Below are 23855 nucleotides of genomic sequence, written 5' to 3' on the forward strand. Positions count from 1 at the left end.
ATGCTGAAAATGGTAGAGCCCATTAGAATTTATTGTTTCTGAAAGTAGTTGGAATAATCATCAAAACTCAGAGTTAAGCAGATAAATGAGCTTGCAATGATATAAATTATATTAAAATTTCACTGTCATCATGAACTCAAACTATCCAGACTTCATCTATTAATATCAAACTCTGTAATAGTCTTAAATGTTCATTTTTTTTTCATGAGAACTGGAAATGAGCTCTTCCTAGTATATAATTTCTTTGTGAAATATAGTTATTCACAACACTAGGTGCAACATTCACTTAATAAAGTTCACAACAATACAAGAACAAATATTAGAAAAGAAAGTATGGATTCTAACCACTTTGTCCTCCTTTGGGAAAGCATCCAAGGAAGCAGGGTAGAGAAAGAAGAAAAAGAAGAGAAAAACAAAATTGAGCCATGTATTAATAAATTGGCTTTAAGAAAACAATTATGTGTTTCTTCAAAGTACTAAAGCACAACAATTTTGAAAAGTAAATGTTTACTCTCCCTAAAAATTAGTCATTGTTCAATCCTTCAGTGAAAATGCCCATATTATGGGTCCTGCTATACGTTAGATATGAGTTAGGCAGAATAATTTCCTAAAATTTTAGAACTTGGATTAGTAAATCTAGATTTAAAATATTCTTCATAAAGAAGGTTAATTCACTACCACATGTAGTCTACCTATTATTGAAAAATATTTTATTAAAATGCATAAAATTGTATGAATAATTTTGTCAAATTATTGTTAAAATATTGAGAGTCATAACTTGGGAAAATCTAAGAATGAGAAATGTTTGTAATAAATAAAAATGGGAAGAGAAATATGCTAACTATTTTGACTATAAACTATTCCACCGGCAATACTTATTTGTGCTACACATTTCAACATTTATGTTATAGAAAAAAAACAACTGTATACAATGTTTTTGTCTTGTGTTCCAATTGAAATATCTTAAGATGTGTGCTTTCTTTTATTTTGTTCCTTTAAATATTTTTTCGAAGATTGGTTGGGTTTAGTAAAGATGAACTACACTGGGCCTGAGTGTCCTCTCCAAAGCGTAAGTACCTCCTAGGTCAATTTTCTTTAAACACCCTCTCCTTTTTAAGACCTGATGACTTTAATATATCAATCATTAACTGTATTGCTATTGACTTGTCTCAAAGCTCTAATGGGAAGTTAAAAGCATTTAACAGTTGTGGGTGCTTAGCCAGCACTAGCACTCAGCTGATCTGCACCTCATTGTTCACTGCCAGCATCTTTTCAGACTGAACAGTGTCCTTACCACATGGGTTGTTAAATATTTTGATGTTGCCTCCAAGTTTTACCTGTAAGAATGTATTTCAAAATAGTGTATTAAAGAGCACTATAGAAGGGGAAGTTAACAAATAGATCTTACATACTTTCTATGTGCCAGATACAACCTTACTACCCAAGCTTATTTTAGAAAGCCTGTAAGGTGGCATATGAGGATGGCTTGTAACAAATCACTATTAGGAGAGGAAAATAAAACTTATGCAGTCGTAAGAATGGGACCCTAAAGAAAGATTAAATATACATATCATAAAGATCTAGATTTTAATTATTTTTATTAAAATTTCATAACCATACAAGGTAAATATTACTATCTAGTTTTCATAGTAAAGAAACTGTTCAGAGAAGTTCATTATCTTCTTAAAGCCACAGAGATAGTAACAGTCTCGTCTTAAAGTATAAGATATATCGATCAGCCAGGCACAATGGCTCACACCTGTAATCCCAGCCCTTTGGGAGGCCAAGACAGACGCATCACCTGAGGTCAGGAGTTTGAAACCAGCCTGGTCAACATGGTGAAACTCTGTGTCTACTAAAAATACAAAAATTAGCCAAGTGTGGTGGCGGGCACCTGTAATCCCAGCTACTCGGGAGGCTGAGGTGGGAGAATCACTTCAATCCGGGAGGTGGAGTTTACAGTGAGCTGAGCACCACTGCACTCCAGCCTGGGTGACAGAGCAAGACTCTGTCTCAAGAAAAAAAAAATAGATAGATAGATAGATAGATAGATAGATAGATAGATAGATAGATACATACATACATACATGATACTCAGTGTCTTAAGTCCATTGGAATAAATTTTAGAATATCTGACTTATAACTCAACTAGACTACTAAAGAATATAATGTTTATTGGGAGATTTGTTTTAAATTTAACTGTAATATGCAAATTAGAGAAATATCAAGAGGGCTTAAAGATTTCATGTTATTTTTAAACATGACCTTGTATTATATTATAATGTATTAATGATTAGACAATATGACAAATTCTTTACAGAAACACTGGGAATTCATTAGCTACATACTTGTAACTGTTCTACATTAAGCTGCAGATCTCTATTAAGGAAAACTCAGATTTCCCTATAAATAATTATACTGTACTATTTTAGAGAATATGATAAAGTATAACATTAAAATGTATTCTAAACTAAATATTTATTAGAATTACTCTAGTATTTCATTCATAATAATATTGGTTCCTACCATATTAGCATCTTAACGCTTCAAAAATTGCATTTATTTAAAGTACTGGCATAAGAGGAGTAGCTCTTTTTTAAGCCAAATAAGGAAACATCATCAGGTGAGAATATATCTTATAGAGAAGAAAATGAGAAGTGCAAATCTCAATAGTCTTTAAATATCTAAATAATTTCCATGAAATAAGCTTGGAACATGTCAGTAAATCTGAATTTACTCTCATAGAGGCTAATCATTGCTTAGTATATGACATTCAGTTATTTTGCATTTCATATGCATTCAATCTGAACACTAATGTTACAGAAATCAAAAGTAATTAGCTTTTTAAAAAGAATTGGTCATAACTTTCAAGAGTTTTATAATTCATGATAACATTAAATCTACATTAACTGCATTTTTCAAAAACTAAATGCATTCTCACAGGTAATCTGTTGGTTTTGAATTGGAATCATTTATTAAGAAATACAGATAAAGTAACTTCTTTTTAGGAATTATTTTCATCAGCATTCCACTACCTTATTAAGGACATGAACAAAATGAGGGAGGTTAATTTTAATGTGTATGTTTATGCCCATGTCTGCTTTCTAAGATGCATGTGTTCTCATGTTTGGAAGGCATAATAGTTTTTGTCCACATTCACAACGCCCCTTATGTTCATGGAATACTCACGTTGTTTGACCGTAGAGACACGCGACCTCCGCAGCGTGCACAGAACTTAGTGCGACAATAGGAGCAGAGATGACCGCACCCATCAGCAAACTTTGTTTTATGACAGATTCCACAAGTTGGAGCATCGTCTTTGTGCTCGCCCTGGTAACGCCGTGCTTCTTCCCCTATTTTTCTCACTTGTTCTTTATAGCTTTCAAACTGTTGATGCAATCTCCTAGGCAAAAGAGAAAATGGTAGCAAACTAAGTAAATGGTGGAAGACAAAACCAGAACAAACAAAACAAGGAATTTTTCTAACAAAAAGGAAGCATAGCTATTTGAACTAAAGCAAAACATACAAGCTATTTTCCCCAGTAACCTTACCTTCAAAGGCAGGATATATATTAGCATGATTCCATAATCCCAGTTTTGCTCATTAGCACTGAACTATGTGTATGTAGAATCTATATAAGCACTGTTTATCGCCAGCAGTGAAATTTGTGTAGCTATTCCCTGCCTCTGTTTCTTTTAGATTTTTCAAAATATTTCAACTGAGAGCTTAACACTTTACAACTACAGGCATGTGTGCATATAACTGAAACAAAAATCACACAAAATATTTAGCCTAAATACATACGATGTGCTCCAATATTTTCTATCCTATTCTAACTTTAATACTGAATATAATTCAAAAATAAGTTTGTCACAGTAAATTGATTCCATGACCCAGTATTTGAGCATGATGCATACTTTGAAAAATATTGTTTTAGACTATGTTGCTGGGCAATCTGTCTTCTACAAAATAGATTCCTTTGCCCCCATTCCTGGAAGCTACTTACCTATTTGGCATCAAGTATCTAATTTAATACATTACACAGAATGTTAGCTTTTGCATTATATTTGAGTTCCTAGTTCTTCCAGTTCACACTAAAAGTTCTAAATCTTACCTTGTAGACATGCAGATTTTTACATAGTCCAATTTTTCATTATTTTAACCAGGTAATATGTATGAAGCTTGCTAGCAACCACTCCTGATTAACTACCGTCTGTGGGGACAGCTAAAGTTGTCTAGGGAAACTTCCCATTAGAATGTTCACATTTAATGTGATTAAAGTCTCCTCCCATCACCATCAGTTCAAATTCCAATCTTAAATCTCTATAAATAGAACTGTTTGCTGTTCTGAATAGAACACAAGAACATCCAGTGAATCCCCCAGTGGAAGGATGTCTTGGTTTTGAAAATGAGAACTGAGAGTTGTCCTGAGCCTAGCCAATAGTTATTGGCTATTTTGCCAAAAGAGGGACTCCTGCTCAAATTCATCTGGGTATCTGAGCTAGTTTTCCGGATTTGAGTATTCCCTAGAACACAGAGTACACGGATGCTTTTGTTAATTCAGGCAGTTAGTCTCATGTTCTCAATCTAAGATAACTGTGAGGAACTGATACTCCCTGGAAATAGAATCAAATAAGTTAGGTCCAGGTACTGCAGTGTTTGAGGTATTGAGACTTCATTATATTTTCTTTTTAACCTTAATAGTTCTTAAGCAGAACTTCTGTGATTACCTTAAAAATTCTCAAATCCCTTTGCAGCTTTGCCAGCTGACACCTTTTCTATTTAATTCCAATAATTAAAGCAAACATACAAGCACCAGCACATAACAGTGTAGTTTAGGATCTGAAATATTTCCCAATTAAAAGGCCAGCTAATTTCACTTTACAAAGGAATATATGTGTTATTTCATTTAATGAATGCAAGAATACCTGGTCAATTTATTGAAGAGTTATTTGATACGTTGATGTTTTTATATTTTAAGTATAAAAACTAGGGTCAAGTTAGTAGAAAACAAGTGTGGGCATTTGTTATTTCAAAAGTTATCATGTAAAATTGCACTGACAATCTTACTTCTTCCACTAAAGAAAATATTTTAAGGAAGGGCTGGACGCAGTGGCTCATGCCTGTAATCCCAGCACTTTGGGAGGCCGAGGCGGGCGGACCACGAGGTCAGGAGATTGAGACCATCCTGACTAACACGGTGAAACCCCGACTCTACTGAAAATACAAAATTTAGCCGGACGTGGTGGCGGGCGCGTGTAGTCCCAGCTACTTGGGTGGCTGAGGCAGGAGAGTGGCGTGAACCCGGGAGGCTGAGCTTGCACTGAGCCGAGATCGTGCCACTGCACTCCAGCCTGGGTGACAGAGCAAGACTCCATCAAAAAAAAAAGAAAAAAAAATTAAAATAATAATAATAATAATAATTAAGGAATGGGAGCAAGGAAATATTTCTAACCAAGGAAACTCCAAGCATAGAGGGATTACATAAATAAATACTTATTGTGAGAACTACCAAATCAAATCCATTTAAGTAAATATAAATGAGAAGGCGAAAACTAGGCTAAGGAAAGTTTCCCTATAAACTTATTCTAAAATATAGAACATGATGGAGTACGGGTGTTGGCAAACTTTTCGGAAAAAAAGGCAGATTGTAAATATTTTAGACTTTGAGGGTCATGTAGTTTCTTTTGCAACTGCTCATTTCTGCTGTAGCAGGAAAGTAGCCACAGATAGTATGTAAATGAATGAATGTAAATATGCTCCAGTGAAACTTTATTTACAAAAATAGATAGTAGTCCAGATTTTGCCCATAGAGCAGTTTGTCAATTCCAGATTAGTATGTGCTTTATGCTAAGATATAATGGCTTGAAAACCAAAGCCTCTGCGTGTTTTTAAATTCAAACATAAAGGAATTTTATATGACCCAATCAAAAGGGAACTTGTTTCAGGAAATCTTTGTACAATATATACATGCAGGGCACTGACCACTGAGAGAAAACCTTACTCTATTACAATCTCATAGCATTTCATCTGGGTCACTTATAGACCATTTAATATTTTTACTATGTTTTATTGCTATTTCTGTACTTAACACCTCTCTTCTATCAAACAGTAAACAATATTAGAAGTCCACAGTTTAGCAAACAGTTCAGACATATACTTCTCATATTTGCTGAATGGAAAATTTATACATATACGTATTACTTTTCTTAGTCTGTTTTGAGAAAAAAAATCCATACAATTTACAAACAAGTTCATATTGAGGACAAAATATCCTAATACACCCTACTTCACAAAACATTGAAAATTCTGGGTGTAATATTTAAAAATATAACTTTTAATGTACATTTGAGCTGGAGAGAAAGTATGCAAAATTCTCAAAGGACAAAAATGAAAGAGAAGCAGTAATTCAGAAAAGTAACATATCTCTGAAGCAGATGCTAGAAACATGTACTGAGGTTCTGCGACCAAGAACTTCAGTTTTAACTCTTGTACAAGTGATTGAAAACAAAATTTTAGTTAGGTATTCACCAAAAATAATTGAAATAGAGTGCATGATATCCAAACCAGTAGCGGACAAAATATGGAATGAGAAAAAAGTCAACCCAAAGAAGATAAGAATTAAAATAAATAAATACATAAACATAAACAAAGCAGAACAATTAATTATGACAGTATGAAATGGTAAAAAAAAAAATCTAACACATGAGGAATCACAAGTATTATACATTAAAAGAAGCATCATCAAAAGACAAAGATCATCACATTAGATTTTTAAAATCCAACTAAATGAAGTTCTGAAGTGATATACTCACAACATAAAGGCACAGAATGTTTGAAATAAAAGGATAGAAAAAAGAGATCCCAGGGAATTATTAAGAAAAACAAACAGAAAAGCAAACAAACAAAAACTGGTATAGAACTTAAATTTAAAAGCATTACTACAGAGTGTAAACTTCTATTAAAAAGTATTCATTTTATTTTTTACACGACAATTATAAACTTAATTGCATATAACATATGTGTATCTATACAGTAGGTTAAACTCACTTGTTAATCTTGTTGAGTTCTCTGTGTGTGTGTGTATATATGTATATACGTATACATACACATGCTTTTATACACACACACACACACACACATATGCTTAACACATATCTAAACTTTTCCCAAACTCTAGGCTTCAAAAGTACTAAAATCATTTTATTTCTTAAGCTGGTGGAGGAGGGGTTACATGACGTAGGTTTTACTTTTTGTTTACACCTTACATATATGTTTTATAATACTGTTTTGTATGTATGAACAATTTAATATTAGAAAGAAAAAGATTCATTTCTAGCTCATCAAATAGCATTGAACAACAAATCAGGGCTACATAGAATTGAAGGTCTCCTGGCTGTGACGTGGGTAGGCAGCAACTTTTCCTTTTCTAGTTGGTCATGGCAAATGAGCTGGTTGGATGAGACTTCTCCACTGAGGTATGACAGTGAGATCTCTAGCTTCTCACTTTCTCCATGGGGGATCTTGGAGTAGGTCCTAAGGAAGACAGCCACCAGGGGACAGTGTTCTTCTCCCAGAGGGACATACCTAAGTGACCTGGGGCAGCTTTTCACCCAGTGCTTCCTCCCAAAGTTCACGAGGCCATTCACACAGTCATCACTCCAAACTCTACAAGGAATCACATCCTTCTGAATGCTGGCCCTTGGTGAACTTTACCCATCTATGCCTTCCTCTCATGTGCTTTAGAAATTTAGAAATTCCTTTTTGTTTTCAGCAGCAGTCCTTGTTTAAACTACTAGTATAGACATCCCAGTAGGGAGTATAATGAGAGAAGAAAGAAATTGCTTTTTCTCTTAATCTTCAAATATTTTTTCTTTCTGGGTTTTTTCCTTTACTTACAGATAAGATTCCCTTATTCTGCTCTGGAAGAAAAAGCCCAACTTAGGTCCCTGTCAATTTCTCCAACTTATTTCCTGGGATGCTCCTTATTTTAACTGCAGACATTATAGAAGGAAGGAAGGAAGGAAGGAAGGAAGGAAGGAAGGAAGGAAGGAAGGAAGGAAGGAAGGAAGGAAGGCAGGCAGGGAGGGAGGGAGGGAGGGAGGGAGGGAGGGAGGGAGGCAGGGAGGGAGGGAAGGAGGGAGGCAGGGAGGCAGGGAGGGATGGAGGGAGGGAATTCCTCACTCCCACATCCTTAAAATCTACCTACTCCATAACCTGCACTACCCTATTAAATTGTTCTCTTAAAATACAACCTTAATGCCCTTTTCTCAATTCATATTCCCCTTACATTACTCTGATATCTCATGCTGTCAAGATGCTGTCCTCATAATAAAATATGCCTTTGGAAGCAAGATACTGGTAGTGAAACCATAAACAGCATATTTATTTTTTGTATCTGATGTTTTAATGCTTTAATCTATATCAAATTTGTGACAGTGTTCTATTATGAATAATAAATGGAAATACATATTTTATTATATGGTCTTACAGTAAATGTGGGACTGCAAATGTAAAAGCTTTTTGTGAAATTTATTTGTACACTTCAATTTTAGAGTTAACAATATATTCTTATTGACTAGTGAGGTTGACAAAATATATAATCGCAAATCACAGATTTAAATTATCCATATGGAAAATGGAGAGTATTATAAAATACACAATGCTATCAAAAGAAAAACAGTGATACTGAAACTTTCTCCTAGGATATGATTTTTTTCATTGTTTTACTATATAATAATTGTTGCATTATTTTAATAATTGTACATTCAATTCAAGAAACTCTAAAATTTAATTTGTAAACAAGTTGTTTGGGTGACTAAAAGTATATATTTTGAAAGAAACAAAGATGAATGCCTAAAAACCTAAATATCATTCTGTAAATGTCTCAAAAGCTAAATATCATGTGATCAATGCAAAATAAATAATTTAAACAAGCAATTATTGATGACATTTGCACAAATTAATAAGTATTTGTTGAACAAGTAAATGGTAATAGTGGAATGTAGAGAAATCTTTCTAATTAGCGCAGCAATTCACATTTTTCTGTTTTGAATTTTTTCTTCTCCCATTCCCAAATAAATGAGAATCTAGCAGAAACTTCTACCTTTCTTCCTGGCTTTCTTTTATGAGGTCTAGGCAAATACAACTGGATTTTTCCAGAGGAGGAAAGGATGGAAGCTATCGTTTTAAAGTTTTAAAACTCCAAGTGGCAGGTTCTAAGAGCAGGTGAGGGCTTTCTCTGAGATAAAAGCAGGGCAGAGGCCAGGATAGTTTGCATGCAGTACTCCCAAATGGAGGATTGCTTTAGGATGTGTATACATTGGTGGAGGGGCATGGGTGCTGAAAACAATAAGCATGGCCTCTGTTTCCCTTGTCGCCCTTGGCACAGAAAACAGATCAGTACCATCCATCATGTGTTCCTTTCGTCAGCCTTAGCACATGGGCACCACCAAGGCCTTATGGGGTTAGTGGCATGGATATTAAAGGCAGGAGAGTTGTTCTGAGAATGATGGACTGATTAAGAGCCTCCAAAAAACATGGGGTTGTCCAAGAGGGAGCCCTAATAATGTCTGAAATTCAATGTTTTTCTAGTCTAGTAGGTTGGAGGCTTGTTTATACACATTTTGACATCACACTATACTGTTGAACATAAATTCACAGTTCTTGACTTCAGTGAATAATCTATTTAGAAAGTAAGTTATACATAAATATAAATTAGCAGTTTATGACAGCATGTACCAGGGTCAAAGAAGGACAGTAAGTCATATAGTTGTACAGTTAAAAAACTCTTTCTTGTCCCGACAACACAACTGTCCTCCTTTTAGTGAAACTGCCTTTTTGATTTCACTCCATAATAGAGGAGCTGTAAAATTTCACAAAATTTCAAGGGTCACTATTGTTTTTTTTAATGATGTTTGCAAATAATGGCTTCTTGTGTCAGAGTTGAGTAGAAAATAATAAACAGCACAGTCTTTTTGACCAAAATGTTAAATAATGGGGTTTTCTGCTACAAAACAGTTGGAAGAGGGATGGTTGTGGTGTCTTGGATTGGTCTCTTGGAATGCCCTTCAAAACAAGATCACAAGCTAACTCCTCAAAGTTACAACATCAGGCCAAGCACAGTGGCACATGCCTGTAATTCCAGCACTTTGAGAGGCCAAGGTGGGAGAATCACTTGAGCCTAGGAATTTGAGAAATGCTTGGACAACAAAGCTAGACCCAATCTCTATAAAAAAAAATTTAAAAATATATTAGCCAGGCATGGTGGTGCATGTCTGCAGACCCAGCTACTCAGGAGGCTGACGTGGGAGGATTGTTTGAGCCTCAGAGGTCAAGGCTACAGTGAGCCATGATCATGCCACTGCACTCCAGCCTGGGTGACAGGGTGAGATCCTGTCGAATACAAAAAACAAAACAAAACAAAAATAACAAAGCTGCTCAATCAGAAAGCCGCAGAAATCAGAAAGCCACTGTCCAAATGGCTGGTGCTACTGTCCTACCACCTCTGCTAAGGTATTCTGATCTAGAAGCCACCACCAGAGCCACATCAGGAGATCCCAGGAAAATCATGCCCAGTATGTTGTTTCGGCTCTGCATCTAATTCAGTTTCCATTCAAATCTCATGCAAGCACATTCGACTGATGGAACCTAAATTACATCAGGGATTCTAGCTGCAGGAGAGTCTATGTAATTCAGTTTTCAGATTTCTACTTTTTTCATAAGACTTCCTAAAATGATTTTGAAATATATATTGTGAGGGTCAGTCTTCCACTTCAGCTGCAAACTTCTGATCTATGTCAAATTGCTTAATTCCTTCCACTGTACCATGGGTGAACAATACCTAAGATCTCCCTTTCCCATTCATTTTCCATTTTATCTCTCTCCCCTCCCTCTCCTTCTCTCCTTTCCTTCTGCTCCCCTCACCTCTCCTTCCCTCTCTTCGTTTCTCTCCTCTTCCTCCCTCTCTTTTTCTTCATCATACACTAAGCACACATTACTATGGAAAGCATTTCGCCACCACCAGGAAATTTTAAAAAATAGATTCAGTTCCCCAAGCAAATTACTTATATGAGGGGTCTTCAAAAAGTTCACAGAAAATGAGTATTACTAAAAAGCTATGCATAGATTCCAAAAGTTTCTTGCACCAAAATGAACTTATACTAACTTGTTATAACATGTCTGAAAAGTATCTATTAACAGTTCGAGGCACTAAGAAGGATAAAACATAAGTTTGAAAAGAGCTCCTATGAGAGCAACACGAATTCCTCTAAAATTGAAGCAAGAACAAACATGAAATTTCAAGTGACCGGGCACGGTGGCTCACGTCTGTAATCCCAGCACTTTGGGAGGCTGAGGCAGGTGGATTACCTGAGGTCAGGAGTTCGAGACCAGCCTGGAGCCTGGCCAACATGGTTAAACCCCATCCCTACTAAAAATTACAAAAAATCAGCCAGGTATGGTGGCAGGTGCCTGTAGTCCCAGCTACTCGGAAGGCTGAGGCAGGAGAATCACTTGAACCTGGAAGGCAAAGGTTGCAGTGAGCCAAGATAGTGCCATTGTACTCCAGCATGGGGGACAAGAGTGAGGCTCCATCTCAAAAAAATAAAATAAAACAAAACAAAATAAAATAAAATAAATAAAAATTAATTCAAGTGAAGTTTGGGCAGAAGAATGGTGAAATCACTGATGTTTTATGAAAAATTTATGGGACAATGTTCCAAATAAATCATCAGTTTACAAATGGATAACTCATTTTTAGAAGAAATGAGATGATGCTGAAGATGAAGCCTGCAGTAGCAGACCACATACATCAATTTGTGAGGAAAAAAATCATTTTGTTCATACCCTAATTGAAGGGTACAGACAATTAACAGCAGAAATAGTAGCCAGCACCATAGACATCTCAATTGGTTCAGCTTACACATTTTTGACTGGAAAATTAAAGTTGACCAAACTTTCCATTTGATGGGTGCCAAAACCATTGCACCCAGATCAGCTGCAGAGAAGAGCAGAGCTTTCAATGGAAATTTTAAAATCGGATAAATATGCTAAAGCATTTATTTGAAGAATTCTAACAGTAGATGAAACATGGCTTTACCAGTATGATCCTGAAAACAAAACACAATCAAAAGAATGGCCTTCAAGAGGTGGAAGTGGTCCAGTCAAAGTAAAAGCAGACCAGTCAAAAGCAAATGTCATGGCAACAGTTTCTTGGGATGCTCAAGCCATTTTGCTTGCTCACTTTCTGGGGGACCAAGGAATGATGACATCTGCTTATTATGACAGTGTTTTGATAAAGTTAGCCAATCTTTAGTAGAAAAAGTCCCAGGGAAGTGCCATCTGAGAGTCCTTCTCCACCATGACAATGTTCTTGCTCATTCTTCTCATCAAACAAGGGCAATTCTGCCAGAGTTTTGATAGGCAATCATTAGGCATCTACCTTACAGTCCTAAATTGAATTCTTCTAATTTCCTTTTGTTTCCTAATCTTAAAATGTCTGTGAAGGGCACTCATTTTTCTTCAGTTAATGTTGTAAAAAAGACTGTATTGGCATGGTAAAATCCCCAGGACTCTCAGTTCTTTAGGGATAAACTAAATGGCTGGTATCAAGGGTTATAAAAGTGTCTTGAACTTCATAGATCTTATGTTGAGAAATAAAGTTTGCAATTTTTAAATTTTTAATCCCTTTTTTTCCTACAAACTTTGTGGATATATGTACGCGTGTCTGTCTAGTTAATTTTATCTGGTTAAAAAGCTGCAGGGACAGTAAATCAACGTAAAACTTGGACTGAGATACAAGGTACATATACAATCTAACAAACAAAAAACCTCCTTCTTTCCGTAGTGATTTAATGAACAGCACAAATCTATCCCCTGTGAATGAAGGCCCTCATTATTCTTAGCTCGGATTATTTCATTAGCTTTCTAGCTAGGCTTCCTGCCGATGGATTCCGTCATTCTAGTGCATCTTTCATACTGCCTGAATGATCTTCCTAATAAATGGAACCAATCATGTCAATCTACTGATTAAATATCATCTCTGAGGTAGTTCAATTTCTCATCCTGTGGTACAAGGTCCCCACTTTCTTATCTATTAGAATCTCTCACATACGTTTTCTCATACATCTTACACTACAATAAAATTAAACTTTCTAGCTATTTGTCAAACACAGTAGAATCTTCCAAACATCAATTCAACAAACATACATTGAGGTCTGTTGCACAACCCACACTCCTTAAGGCTCCGGGAGTACAAAGAAAGTAGCATAAGAAGGTCTTGAGTTTCAATTATTTTATTACCTGATATTCTTATTATAAATACAAGTTGTTTACAGATGTCAGGCATATGCATAGTATCCTGCAAAAGGAAGTGACTGCAATTGCAAACGTATGTAACTCAGATGAAATTGCTTTTACAGCAGTGTATTTTTCCTTCAGCTTTGAACTTCCTTTCATAGCTTGAACCCTTACCAAGTATCATCAAAACTTATCAATACTTTACTAATATGAATTTACTTAGGTGAATTTTTCACTTAACACCAGCTGTAAGGATATAACACGCTATTCTAGATATGAGCATACAGGCTCTCTTTTGGAAGAACTATGTATTATTCTACCATTTGCCTTTGTTGTCTGCTTCAACTCTTTTTGTGAATCACTGCTGAAATTTAAGAAATCTAGTTGTACAAGCTTAAAACCATGGTTTTCTTCTTTGCCAGGACTTGGGGTTCATCACTATGACATCGTTTAAACACTTTTCTTAGAGTGAGACAAGATAAAGGAAGGATTCCAAAACCCAGTGTAAAATGAAAATATTTGGGAAAATACAGACACAGGAGAAGAAACTCTGAAGATTAGAGGGTACAATTTCCTCATTTTATAAATGGGAACATTTAGGGACATGCTTTATGTGCCTTACATAAGGCTAGTAAAATGGTTGGTGATAATTAGGTCCTCTATTTCAAACTTTCCACTACACCATTCTATTGTCAGAATGCTAATTTTAATTATGGCTAAAGGAATGGAAAGTTATTGCTTTGTAAGAGGGGTTTCCTTGGTATCCTCAAACTTAATATGCATCAGAATTATCTAAAGGGTTTGTTAAAATGCAAATTTTTGGACGAACCTACAGAGCTTCTGATTCAGTAGGTTTGGGATAAATTCCAGGAAGAAGCTTTTTTAGTAGTTCTGGTGCAAATTATCCAGAGACCACCATGTGGCGGAGACTGCAAACATTAAGAATAAACTTGAAGATGAAGGCAATTTTTTCACAGATCTGCCATTTCACTTCATAAAAATAATCATCCCAATGAAATTTTAAGCATAAATGCAAAATCTGGGGCACTACCCCTCTGGAAATATGCTGAATAATTTAATATTATGGTATATACACATATTTAACCTGATAATCATCATTGTTTAAAACTTACAATTTTATGACTCAAAGAAATGTGCACATTTGTGAGTTTTAAAAAGCATCATAGTGTTTTGTACACAGGCTTAAACATAGGTTGCTTCAGAGGCAATATTCTAAATATCTCAGTAATTCAGAAATTTACCCCAGATGTTATTGAGTAATTTTTGAAAATTACTACAGTTCAACAAATTATCAGTTTGTATCTTAAAAACACGTTTGGTCTTTAGTTTAAAATGAGTATACTTTTTTCTTATTGCAAATATCCAGCAGATGGCACTAAAGCTTTTTATTTTTGCATTCAATTCTGTCATAGTTATTTAAATTACTTTTTAAAACATCTTACGTGTTAAAAAAAAAATTAGTACAATCAGCAGGAGATTTGAGTTACTAGGAAAATGTGTTTTCAGAGGTGGCTGAAAAAGAACAAAAGAAAAATTTATAAAATGTTGCAACTTCTGCTCTTTTGTGGAGGACTATCATTCTACATAACCTTTTAAAATATTATATATTAAGGGTTTTTGTATATTTTTCTATTGTTGGTAGTTTTTATGGTCCTCCATTTAGCATTGTTAAAAATGAAGTTCATCCAATCAGCATCCCACAGTGTTCTGAAAGCACTGAGAGATGACACTTACGAAAAATAAGAGCATAACTGATGATTAGCTATTTGTGTTGTATAGTCTATTACTTCAGTCAAGCATTTATTTTTAATTCCATTTTCAATTTACCATAGGAGGCCACTCCTGAGTAAGCATTAAATGAAGACATCTGAGGACATGGAAGCCCACTAGCATAGATTTAAGTTTTCTGCTGCACTCCATCTCCCAATAAATACTTTCACTGTGTTCCTGAATGCTGTGAGGTGCTGCATGTGTAGAAGGTTCATATGTTAGGTCCTAGAAATACTGTTTCTAGATATTATGGAACAATATTACTGCTTTCTAATATTAGAGATATATCAGAGGTCTGAAACTGAAAACCTGGTTCAAGAAAGGGTCATTTTAATATTTTGGCAAACAAGTTATCTCATTCACAGTACAACTGAGGAGAAGAAAATCAAGTAAAATTATGAGAAATCATAAAGTAGGATATGAATTAGGAATATAATTTTTAAAAGGAATGAAGGTAAGTTTTAAGGAAATAATCTTAATAGGTAATATTGGGATCATCTACATAACAGATATGTAATCAACTGATATTAAATAGGTCTAATCATACTCCATGCAAACGTTTCCAGAATGTGTCACGTGATCATGCCAACCTTCCTAATGCATAAAGAGCAAACACCATGTGTTGGCAATTTAGAAGACAGTGATGTCTACACATATGAGCAAGCCAAAGTGTTAGGTAACCAATTCATGCTTGCATCTTCTGCAATGCACAACCCACTGTAAACACTGCCTTTGCTGTATTGTCAACTATCTTCACCAGAATTGCTTTGTTATGTTACTATAAGGAGGGAAAAAACCAACCCAATGACATTATACAACGGGACACTTTTTGGAAGGAATTAAATATAATAGTTCAGACATAAGTGTGAGCCTGGCGTGGTCAGGATCAAATCTAGTTCTATTTCCTAGCTTCATGACCATGAAGAAGTTATTTAAACTCTGTTCCTCAGTCTCCTCATTTATGAACTGGTGATAATAATAGCAACTTTGTAAGATTGTTGAGAGGTTAATTGAGATAATCAATGTAAAGTGCTTAGCACCGTGTCTAGCCTATGGTAAAAGCTCAATAAATATTAGCTATTATTATTATACGTAGACATAGATAATACATGAGGGAAACAGAGTACTTTGCTTTTAAGTTTCTGAGTACACTTAGCTGATAACTTTGGGAGGCAGTGATGACTGGCAGGATTTCCTGGCAGATGGGGATTAGTATGAGTGGCTTGGATGATCTATCAATAGACCACTAGTGAGGGGAAAAAAGGTCATCTTGTAAGATGGAAGTCAGAGTGAAAAATGAACCCACAAGTAAAATCTGTTTTGTGGAAACTCCAGAAAATACAACCACTAGTAGAACACGTGTAATTTTGTCTGAAATTTTTTTTGGCATTTTTATGGTCATTGCTGATTCACAACAAACAAAAAAAAAAAAAAAAGAAAGGAGATTCTAAAAATCTGATATTTATAAAAAGAATATTATCATTAGTATTATCACTGCACTGATAAATGTAAATTGCCTGAATCACAAATATTTCCAATGCTCTGAAATACTTGGTGAATGAATGATATACAGAAAAATTTTAATGTGAAAGACTTGTTTTCCTTTTCATGTTTAATGTCTGATAAATTTACAAACATCGAATGTATCCTTCTTATTAGTGAGTTAACCACATTTTGTTGCCTTTTCTTCTTTTAGATGATAAACTATGTTCAGGCATGTGTTAGTTAAGGGAGAGGGGCTTTCAATGTTACTTTGACAAAGTATTACCTTACATTTTTAATATTTGATCAGAATAATTCCTTTAAAACCTCAATGGTCCTATAAAGCTCTTCAAGCTGCTTTGTTTCTCAGAAATCACAGAGCCACAAGGGAATAAATGAGAAGTGCAATGTCCCCTAATTTCCAGAACATCTAATGACTTCATCTCCCTGGACAAATTCTTCTGTTGGTAAAGTTTGTGCTCACCCATCTGGTTACCAGGGTCTCTATGTGGCGACCTGTGACATTTCTCTCTTGTCTGTTCAGAGGTTCTGGACATCCACTTATCCCTAGTGAGGGGATAACGAAGATATACTGCTCCTACTCTGAGTGTAGAAGGAAAGTGTATTACTTGCTTCTTGACCCCAAGAAGTGAATGCACAAGCATATTTCTTGGTTTTAGATTTAATCTCCGTGTGTGCCAATACTTGAGAAAAAAGCAGAGCCCAGTGGTTCTAGGGCCAAATTTCCTGGGTTCAAAACTTTCCTGGGCTCTCCCTCTTATTAGCTTCTGACCTGGCAAGTTATTTAACATGCAAAGACTCCACCTCTTCCTCTGTAAAATGAGTATAATAATGCCCACCTACTGTGGGGTTGTTGTGAGGATTAAAATGGCTAATATGTATGTGCAAAGTACTTAGGGAGGTGGAGACAATAGTGAGTACTCAGTAAAATATTAGCTATTTTATAATGTATAGAGAAAATAGTGAACAAAAATCAGATAAAACTTCTATTATGGTCCTGTGAAGTGTAACATTATTCAATGGATTGAAATACATAAATAGGATCTAGAATTATGACATAAAATATATAGATTGAGTCCAGATTCTTGAAAGAGTGCCATCAAATATTCTATTTCTAAAGCTTAAGTTGAATAGCTTGGTAATAAAAAGTTTATTCCAAAAAGACTTGCTCTTTTTCACTTTTAAAAGCAGAGGAATACAAGCTTCCTGAATTTTACTTGCACAGTGTACTGAATTAGCCAACCATCATTAGGTACAGTATTTTCTAATGCATTCTGGAGTGCATTTCAAGGTAAGTGACAAGATGTAATTTTCTTCCCATTACATTTGCTAATGATGACATCTGTTTTCATCATTTAATTAAAATACATTGTTAATATGCATATAAAACCTAACTATCATCTAAATAATATAACAGGTGTTGTAAATAACTTAAGTTCTTTTATATCTATGAAAGAGAGATCATAAAACAAATAATTCAAATATTACTGCTAATGTAGAATAGAAAATTCCAGAGAATATCAGAAGAATTTTTAATTTATACAAATACAGATGTATTCTATATCTGTTTCATGTAACCCAGAACCCCTACCATTGTTTAATCAACTCCAGACAACTTCTTCTACCCTCACCAACCACTGCTTGGTAATAATCAAGTCTATTTTTAAAACTTACCATTTTATGGTATGGTATATTTAGATACTAAAAAAAAAACGTATCATAATGCTTTCACTAATCACAGTGCACACAAAGCTAGGAGCAGTTATTTTACCTTTCCTAATATTGCACCATCTATGAAAAACTGTGAATAATATCAAGGTACTTTGAATTTGAACCACATTTAATTCAATAGACTGTCAGAACCCTGGACAGAAAATCTTGCAGTTTTTGTCACTGTCACGATACAATCAAATCACAATCTAATTCCAAGTCAACAGTTCTATTGATTTTGTAGCAATCGGTCAAAATGAAAACACTTTGCTATACTTCACTTATGAGCAACACCCTATTTTATATATTTTTGGTCATTTCTTTTGAGTATTTGAGTAATCCCCTCTGATGAATCATCTTAACCTTAAAATCTGGGTTTCATGCTTTCTTATCCAATTCACTAACCCCTGCATCAGGTCCCTTATAACAGGCAATTGGTAAATATTTAGAGTTCAATTGAACTGAAAGCTACTCAGTGCAGTAGCCCAGGAAAGAAACCCTGTGATTCTAAGGAGAAATCTACTTGTCCCTTGACTCTTTAAGTTGTACTGCCCTTTGCCCTTCTTATGGTTAAACTTAGCATACTGAAAATATTGTAGCTATTTAAAGTGAAATTCGTATTGTATTATCATCTGAGGACTTCGAATGCTAAGTAACATTTTGTTACTACTGATTTCCCTGCTTTTTAAAGTTTAAGTAAGGCAGTTAGAAAAGGCTTCACCAAAAGGTGAAATCTGAGCAAAGAACTGAAGGAGGTGAGGGAGCACATTATGGAGATCGGGGCTTGGTAGAGGATGCAGCAAGTGTGAAAGGCCTGAAGTGGGAGCCCACCTAGTGAGGCTGAGGCAAAGCGGGTGGGCCCCTGTGGTGGGGAAGGACTGAGCAAAGGCAGAGGAGGAAGAGGGTACACACGTTATGTGAGCTTTCTTCACCGTCATAGGGATTTGGCTTTTACTCTGGGTGAATGGGAAGTCACTGGAAGAGTCTGAGCGGAGGAATCAGATAACTGGACTGACATTTTCATATGCTCCCTCTGGCTCCTATGTTTGTAATAGAAGACAGCAAGGAGGAAAGCTGAGACTCCAGTCAGGAGGCCTGGCAATAATCCAGTTTACAAACAATAGAAGTCTGGACCATAGCTCTGATAGTGGAGGTGGGGAGTGCTCAGATACATCTTCCTTCTACCTTGCTTTAGTTCTCCCAGAGTCTGTGTAGGCAAGCATATTTTATGTTCATGACTGTTATGTATTTTGTTTTGTATTTTATTTTATTTTTGAGATGGAGTCGCACTATGTCGCCCAGGCTGGAGTGCAGTGGCATGATCTCGGCTCACTGCAACCTCTGCCTCCCGGGTTCCAGTGATTCTCCTGCCTCAGCCTCCCAAGTAGCTGGGATTACAGGCACCTGCCACCATGCCTGGCTAATTTCTGTATTTTTTTTTTTTTTTTAGTAAAGGCAGGATTTTACCATGTTGGCCAGGCTGGTCTTGAACTCCTGGCCCCAAGTGATCCTCCTGCCTCAGCCTCCCAAAGTGTTGGCATTACAGGAGTGAGTCACCGTGCCCAGCCCCTGTTTTGTTTTTAAAAACACGATTATCAGGTTGCATTTTTCTATTTTATTTTATTGATTGATTGAATTTTGAGACAGAGTCTCTGTCTGTTATGCAGGCTGGAGTGCAGTGACACAATCACAGCTCACTGTAGCCTCAATCGCCTGGCTCAGGCAATCCTCCCATGTCAGCCTCCCAAGTAGCTGGGACTACAGGCATGCCCCACCATGCCTGGCTAATTTTTACATTTTTTGTAGGGACAGGGTCTCACTATGTTACCCAGGCTGGTCTCCAACTCCTGGGTTCAACTGATCCTCCTGCCTCGGCCTCCCAAAATGCTGGGATTACAGGCATAACCCACCTCACCCAGCTGCATTTTTCTATTTCATACTGTGCATGTTTTCTCAGCATCAAAGACAATTATTGCCAAATCACACCAAGTGAAGGGTGTTCAACTTTCCGAGCCTGAGTGACATCAAAGAAAACTGTGTCTCATAATTGGAAGAGGATGCAGAAGTACGATAATATATTATCTCATAGTTAGAAAATCCATGTTTACTTGACACTCTATTGGCATCATGAATGAAGTACCCACCTGACACCTACCCAGCATCTAAAACCTGGCAATCACTGTAATGTGAAGGTAGACCCTGCTTGATACATCAAACAGCTTTAAAGTTCCCAGAAATTTTAGTTATTTTATATGTGCTATTAACATTGTGTAGGGAATCTGAATACACAGTAATCTCACGTCTGGAAATCTTATGTAAGTCATGTTCCTTCAACCCTTTTTTTGTTTCTTCTTGCTTCAGTGCCAAGCCCCAGTGGTCATACCATTTTAGTCCATGTACAAATCAAGGTAGAGGTTATATTAAATGGTTATTAGAATGCAGGTTCTATGAATGAATAAAAATAGCTCCAACTCTTAAGGGCTTTTTAAATCATCTTTTTCTGTTTGTTTTGTAGTAGATTTCACCTTTTCTTAGGAAGTTACACAAATGTGAACTGTGATGTGATAAAGTTAACTTCCTCAAATATGTTAAATGTTTAGTATGTACAGTGCTTGGGTATGCATGTGTATATGTGTGTATGTGTTTACAGATATATACACACATATAAATATATTTAAAAAAACTTTGTTAGATGATCCAGGATACAGCAGACCCTCAAGGTCTTCAATTTAATATGAGTTTTCATTGTGCATTGCTATAAATTTAGATATGGAAAATAGGCATGTATAATTGGTTCAGATGCTGAGAAAATGCTCCTTTAAATAAAGGAGCATTGTTTTTGTTTGTTTGTGTTTGCTTTTGCTTCTCGTAAGTCTAGGAGAAAGCTTCTACCTAATGGAGCAAACAGGTAGTGAACTAAAGATAGTTGTGGTATAGTAACCTGTCTCAACTCCAGATATAGGCACTAGTCTCTGCATAGTAAGCTCTGGGCATGGCTGCTGCAGCCACCACCAGTTTAGTAAGGATAGGTATCCTTGCCAATATAACAAGAAACAATTTCACAGAAAAAGGGAACTTGCAAGGAAGATAATACATGAAGTACTAGGGAATAGAACTGGAAGGAAAGAGACAGAAATAAGGAGAGCTCAGATTAACTACAGGCAAAGAGTGAGGTAACATTTCATATTAATTACTTGCATCTAAAACCTGGTGTGTACAGTATGTCTCTTGCCTAAAAATAATTTAAACGGCCTGGCTAAGAGCACCGCTAATTTGTCACTGTGTGCATCCTGCTGCTCACCTTTCCATGGTATCAGTGTGAAAAGGCATTTTAAATCCTACTATAACCACATAATCCAGACATCACCAAATGATCAGATTGCAAGCTTCATTTAGAAATGCTCTCAAGTCTAAGGATACATGGATTATTATAGTTTTTAACAGATTGCTTTCAAAACCCAAAGATTTCTGGGTTTTGTTTTAGCTTTAAATACCATCATAGTAAACAAAAGCGTAGAGGCATGAGGCAAGGGGGGATTGTGTTATAAATTTTAGAAAATTTCACTATCATCTAAGGTGAAGCTATCCCCTTTCTTTGATTCCTGAGTTAATGAAAGCCCAGAAAATTGTTTCATTGAATGTCCATGGTCAGCATCCTCTGAGTAAGGGCATTATTACCAGATATAAGCCAGTGTTGAAACGAAGGCTCTGCCAGTGATTTGCTGAGTGATCATGAATAAGTGAATTAGTCCATATAAACTTTATTTCCCTCATCTGTAAATTGAGGGTAGTAACTGTACCTCTTAGGACTTTAGAGAATATTGGTGTAATATCTGACACAGCTTTAATGCTTAGTAGATCTCAGTTCTCTTTCACCACTTTCAACTTTCAGAGGAGTATGGTTTGCCCCTTATTCTGTTTCTACAGAAAACGGTAGGAGAGAGGAATGGAAAGTCCAATAAAGTAAGAAGACCTAAGTGTGAGTTGCGGTTTTGTCTCTTACATCCTGGACAACTTTGGACATAGCCCATTAGCACTTCGGAGCTGGGATTCTTTCTCTCTCTTAAGAGTGATACATTCATAAATTCAACACACAATAATTGAGCATCTACTGCATACCAGGTGATATAAACATGAACAAAACTAAGTCCTTGTTCACAGAAAACTTGTATGTAACTAAGAGAGGCAACTGTTAAATCACATTAACAAAAGAACATAGAGAAATAACAGGTAGCTTTAACAGCTAGGAAGACGAATAAAAGAGGGAAACATACAGACACACCCCTGGCTAGGGGTAGGGCATGGCTACATAGACAGGATTGTCAGGGAAGCCTGAGTGAGGAGTGGGATCCTGAAGGATGAGAAGAAACATGCCTTCTGCCTGTGTAGGGAAGAGGATTCCAGGCAGATGGAGCAGCCAGTGCAAAGGCTGGACAGGAAAGAGCTTGGGTCAGGGCGAACAAGGCAGAGTGGAGTGGGGATTGGAGATAAGGTCAGTTACGTGAAGTCAGGAATGTCTTGAGAACCATGGAGGGGATTTTTTATTTTCTTCTAAGTAGAATGGGAGGCCACTAAAGGATTTTTGTTGACAAATTTATATGATGAGATAGAGAATTGAAAGAATCCCTTTGTTTTTCCCAGGGAAACCAGACCATAAGCAAGGCAGTCCAGGAGAGAGGCAAGCCACATGGTTCTTTGAAAGAGTGCTTATGCTGGAGGTAGTAAGGAAAAGTCAAGCTGAGGATTTTTTTTAAGCCCTCACACCAATGTAAAATATTATTTTAGCACAGAAAATTATTTCCCAGGATAGCATCATCCCTGGAAGTCTCTGGAGTGCACTTCATTTGTAACTACTTACTAGCTCTGTAACACTAAGCAAATTACTCTACTTCCTTTAACCCTCAGTGTTATGGACTGAATATCTGTGTTCCCCCAGAATTCACATGTTAAAACCCTACCCCTCAGTGTAGGGGTCATATTTGGAGGTGGGGCCTTTGGAAGGTAATTAGGTGGAGATGAGGCCATATGGGCGGGGCTCTCAAGGTGGGATGAGTGTCCATACAATACTTGGAAGAGAAACCAGAACCCTCTCCCTCTCTCCACCATGTGAGAGCACAGTGTGAAGGGGGCCATCTGCAAGCCAGAAGGATGGCCCTTGGCAGGGAACAAAATTGATGGGCACCTTTATCATGGACTTTAAGCCACTCAGCCGATGATATTTTGTAATGGAAGCCTAAGCTAATGTACTGAGTTTCCTCGTCAGTAAAATGGGAATAATAATATTGTTTATTCCATAGTATTATTGTGAGACCTCAATGAAATAAAATAAGTAAAGGACTTAGCACAGTGTCTGGATAAATAGCAGCCACAATTAATGTAACTAAAATATTCTCAAGTCATAATGATTAATAAGGTTAAATTCATAGGAATAATAATTTTAAAAGTCTTCAAGCTTGCCAGTGAATATTTACAATAAATGTAGTTCACACATGAACAAACAGGTCACAGACTTGTGTATTTACTCATAGAGAATTTTTGTGTTTCTTTTTTCC

At 36.2% G+C, this 23855-nt stretch overlaps 1 protein-coding gene across 21 annotated transcripts in view; it reads right to left on the reverse strand.

The window, feature by feature from the left end:
- Positions 1 to 23855, reverse strand: part of LOC105479467 (regulating synaptic membrane exocytosis 1) — a 492913-nt gene that overhangs the window by 284156 nt on the left and 184902 nt on the right. For 19 of the 21 annotated variants that reach the window (XM_071096864.1, XM_071096867.1, XM_071096861.1 and 16 more), the window contains 2 exons: positions 3190 to 3403; positions 346 to 357 (listed from right to left, as the gene is read on the reverse strand). In XM_071096864.1, the coding sequence (XP_070952965.1) occupies positions 346 to 357; positions 3190 to 3403 (226 nt within the window). The remainder of the gene's footprint in view (positions 1 to 345; positions 358 to 3189; positions 3404 to 23855) is intronic. The other 2 variants (XM_071096860.1, XM_071096863.1) reach the window with 2 other exon arrangements.

The sequence above is a fragment of the Macaca nemestrina genome, chromosome 5 (assembly GCF_043159975.1).
Source record: "Macaca nemestrina isolate mMacNem1 chromosome 5, mMacNem.hap1, whole genome shotgun sequence".
In the NCBI taxonomy this organism is placed as follows: Eukaryota; Metazoa; Chordata; class Mammalia; order Primates; family Cercopithecidae; genus Macaca; species Macaca nemestrina.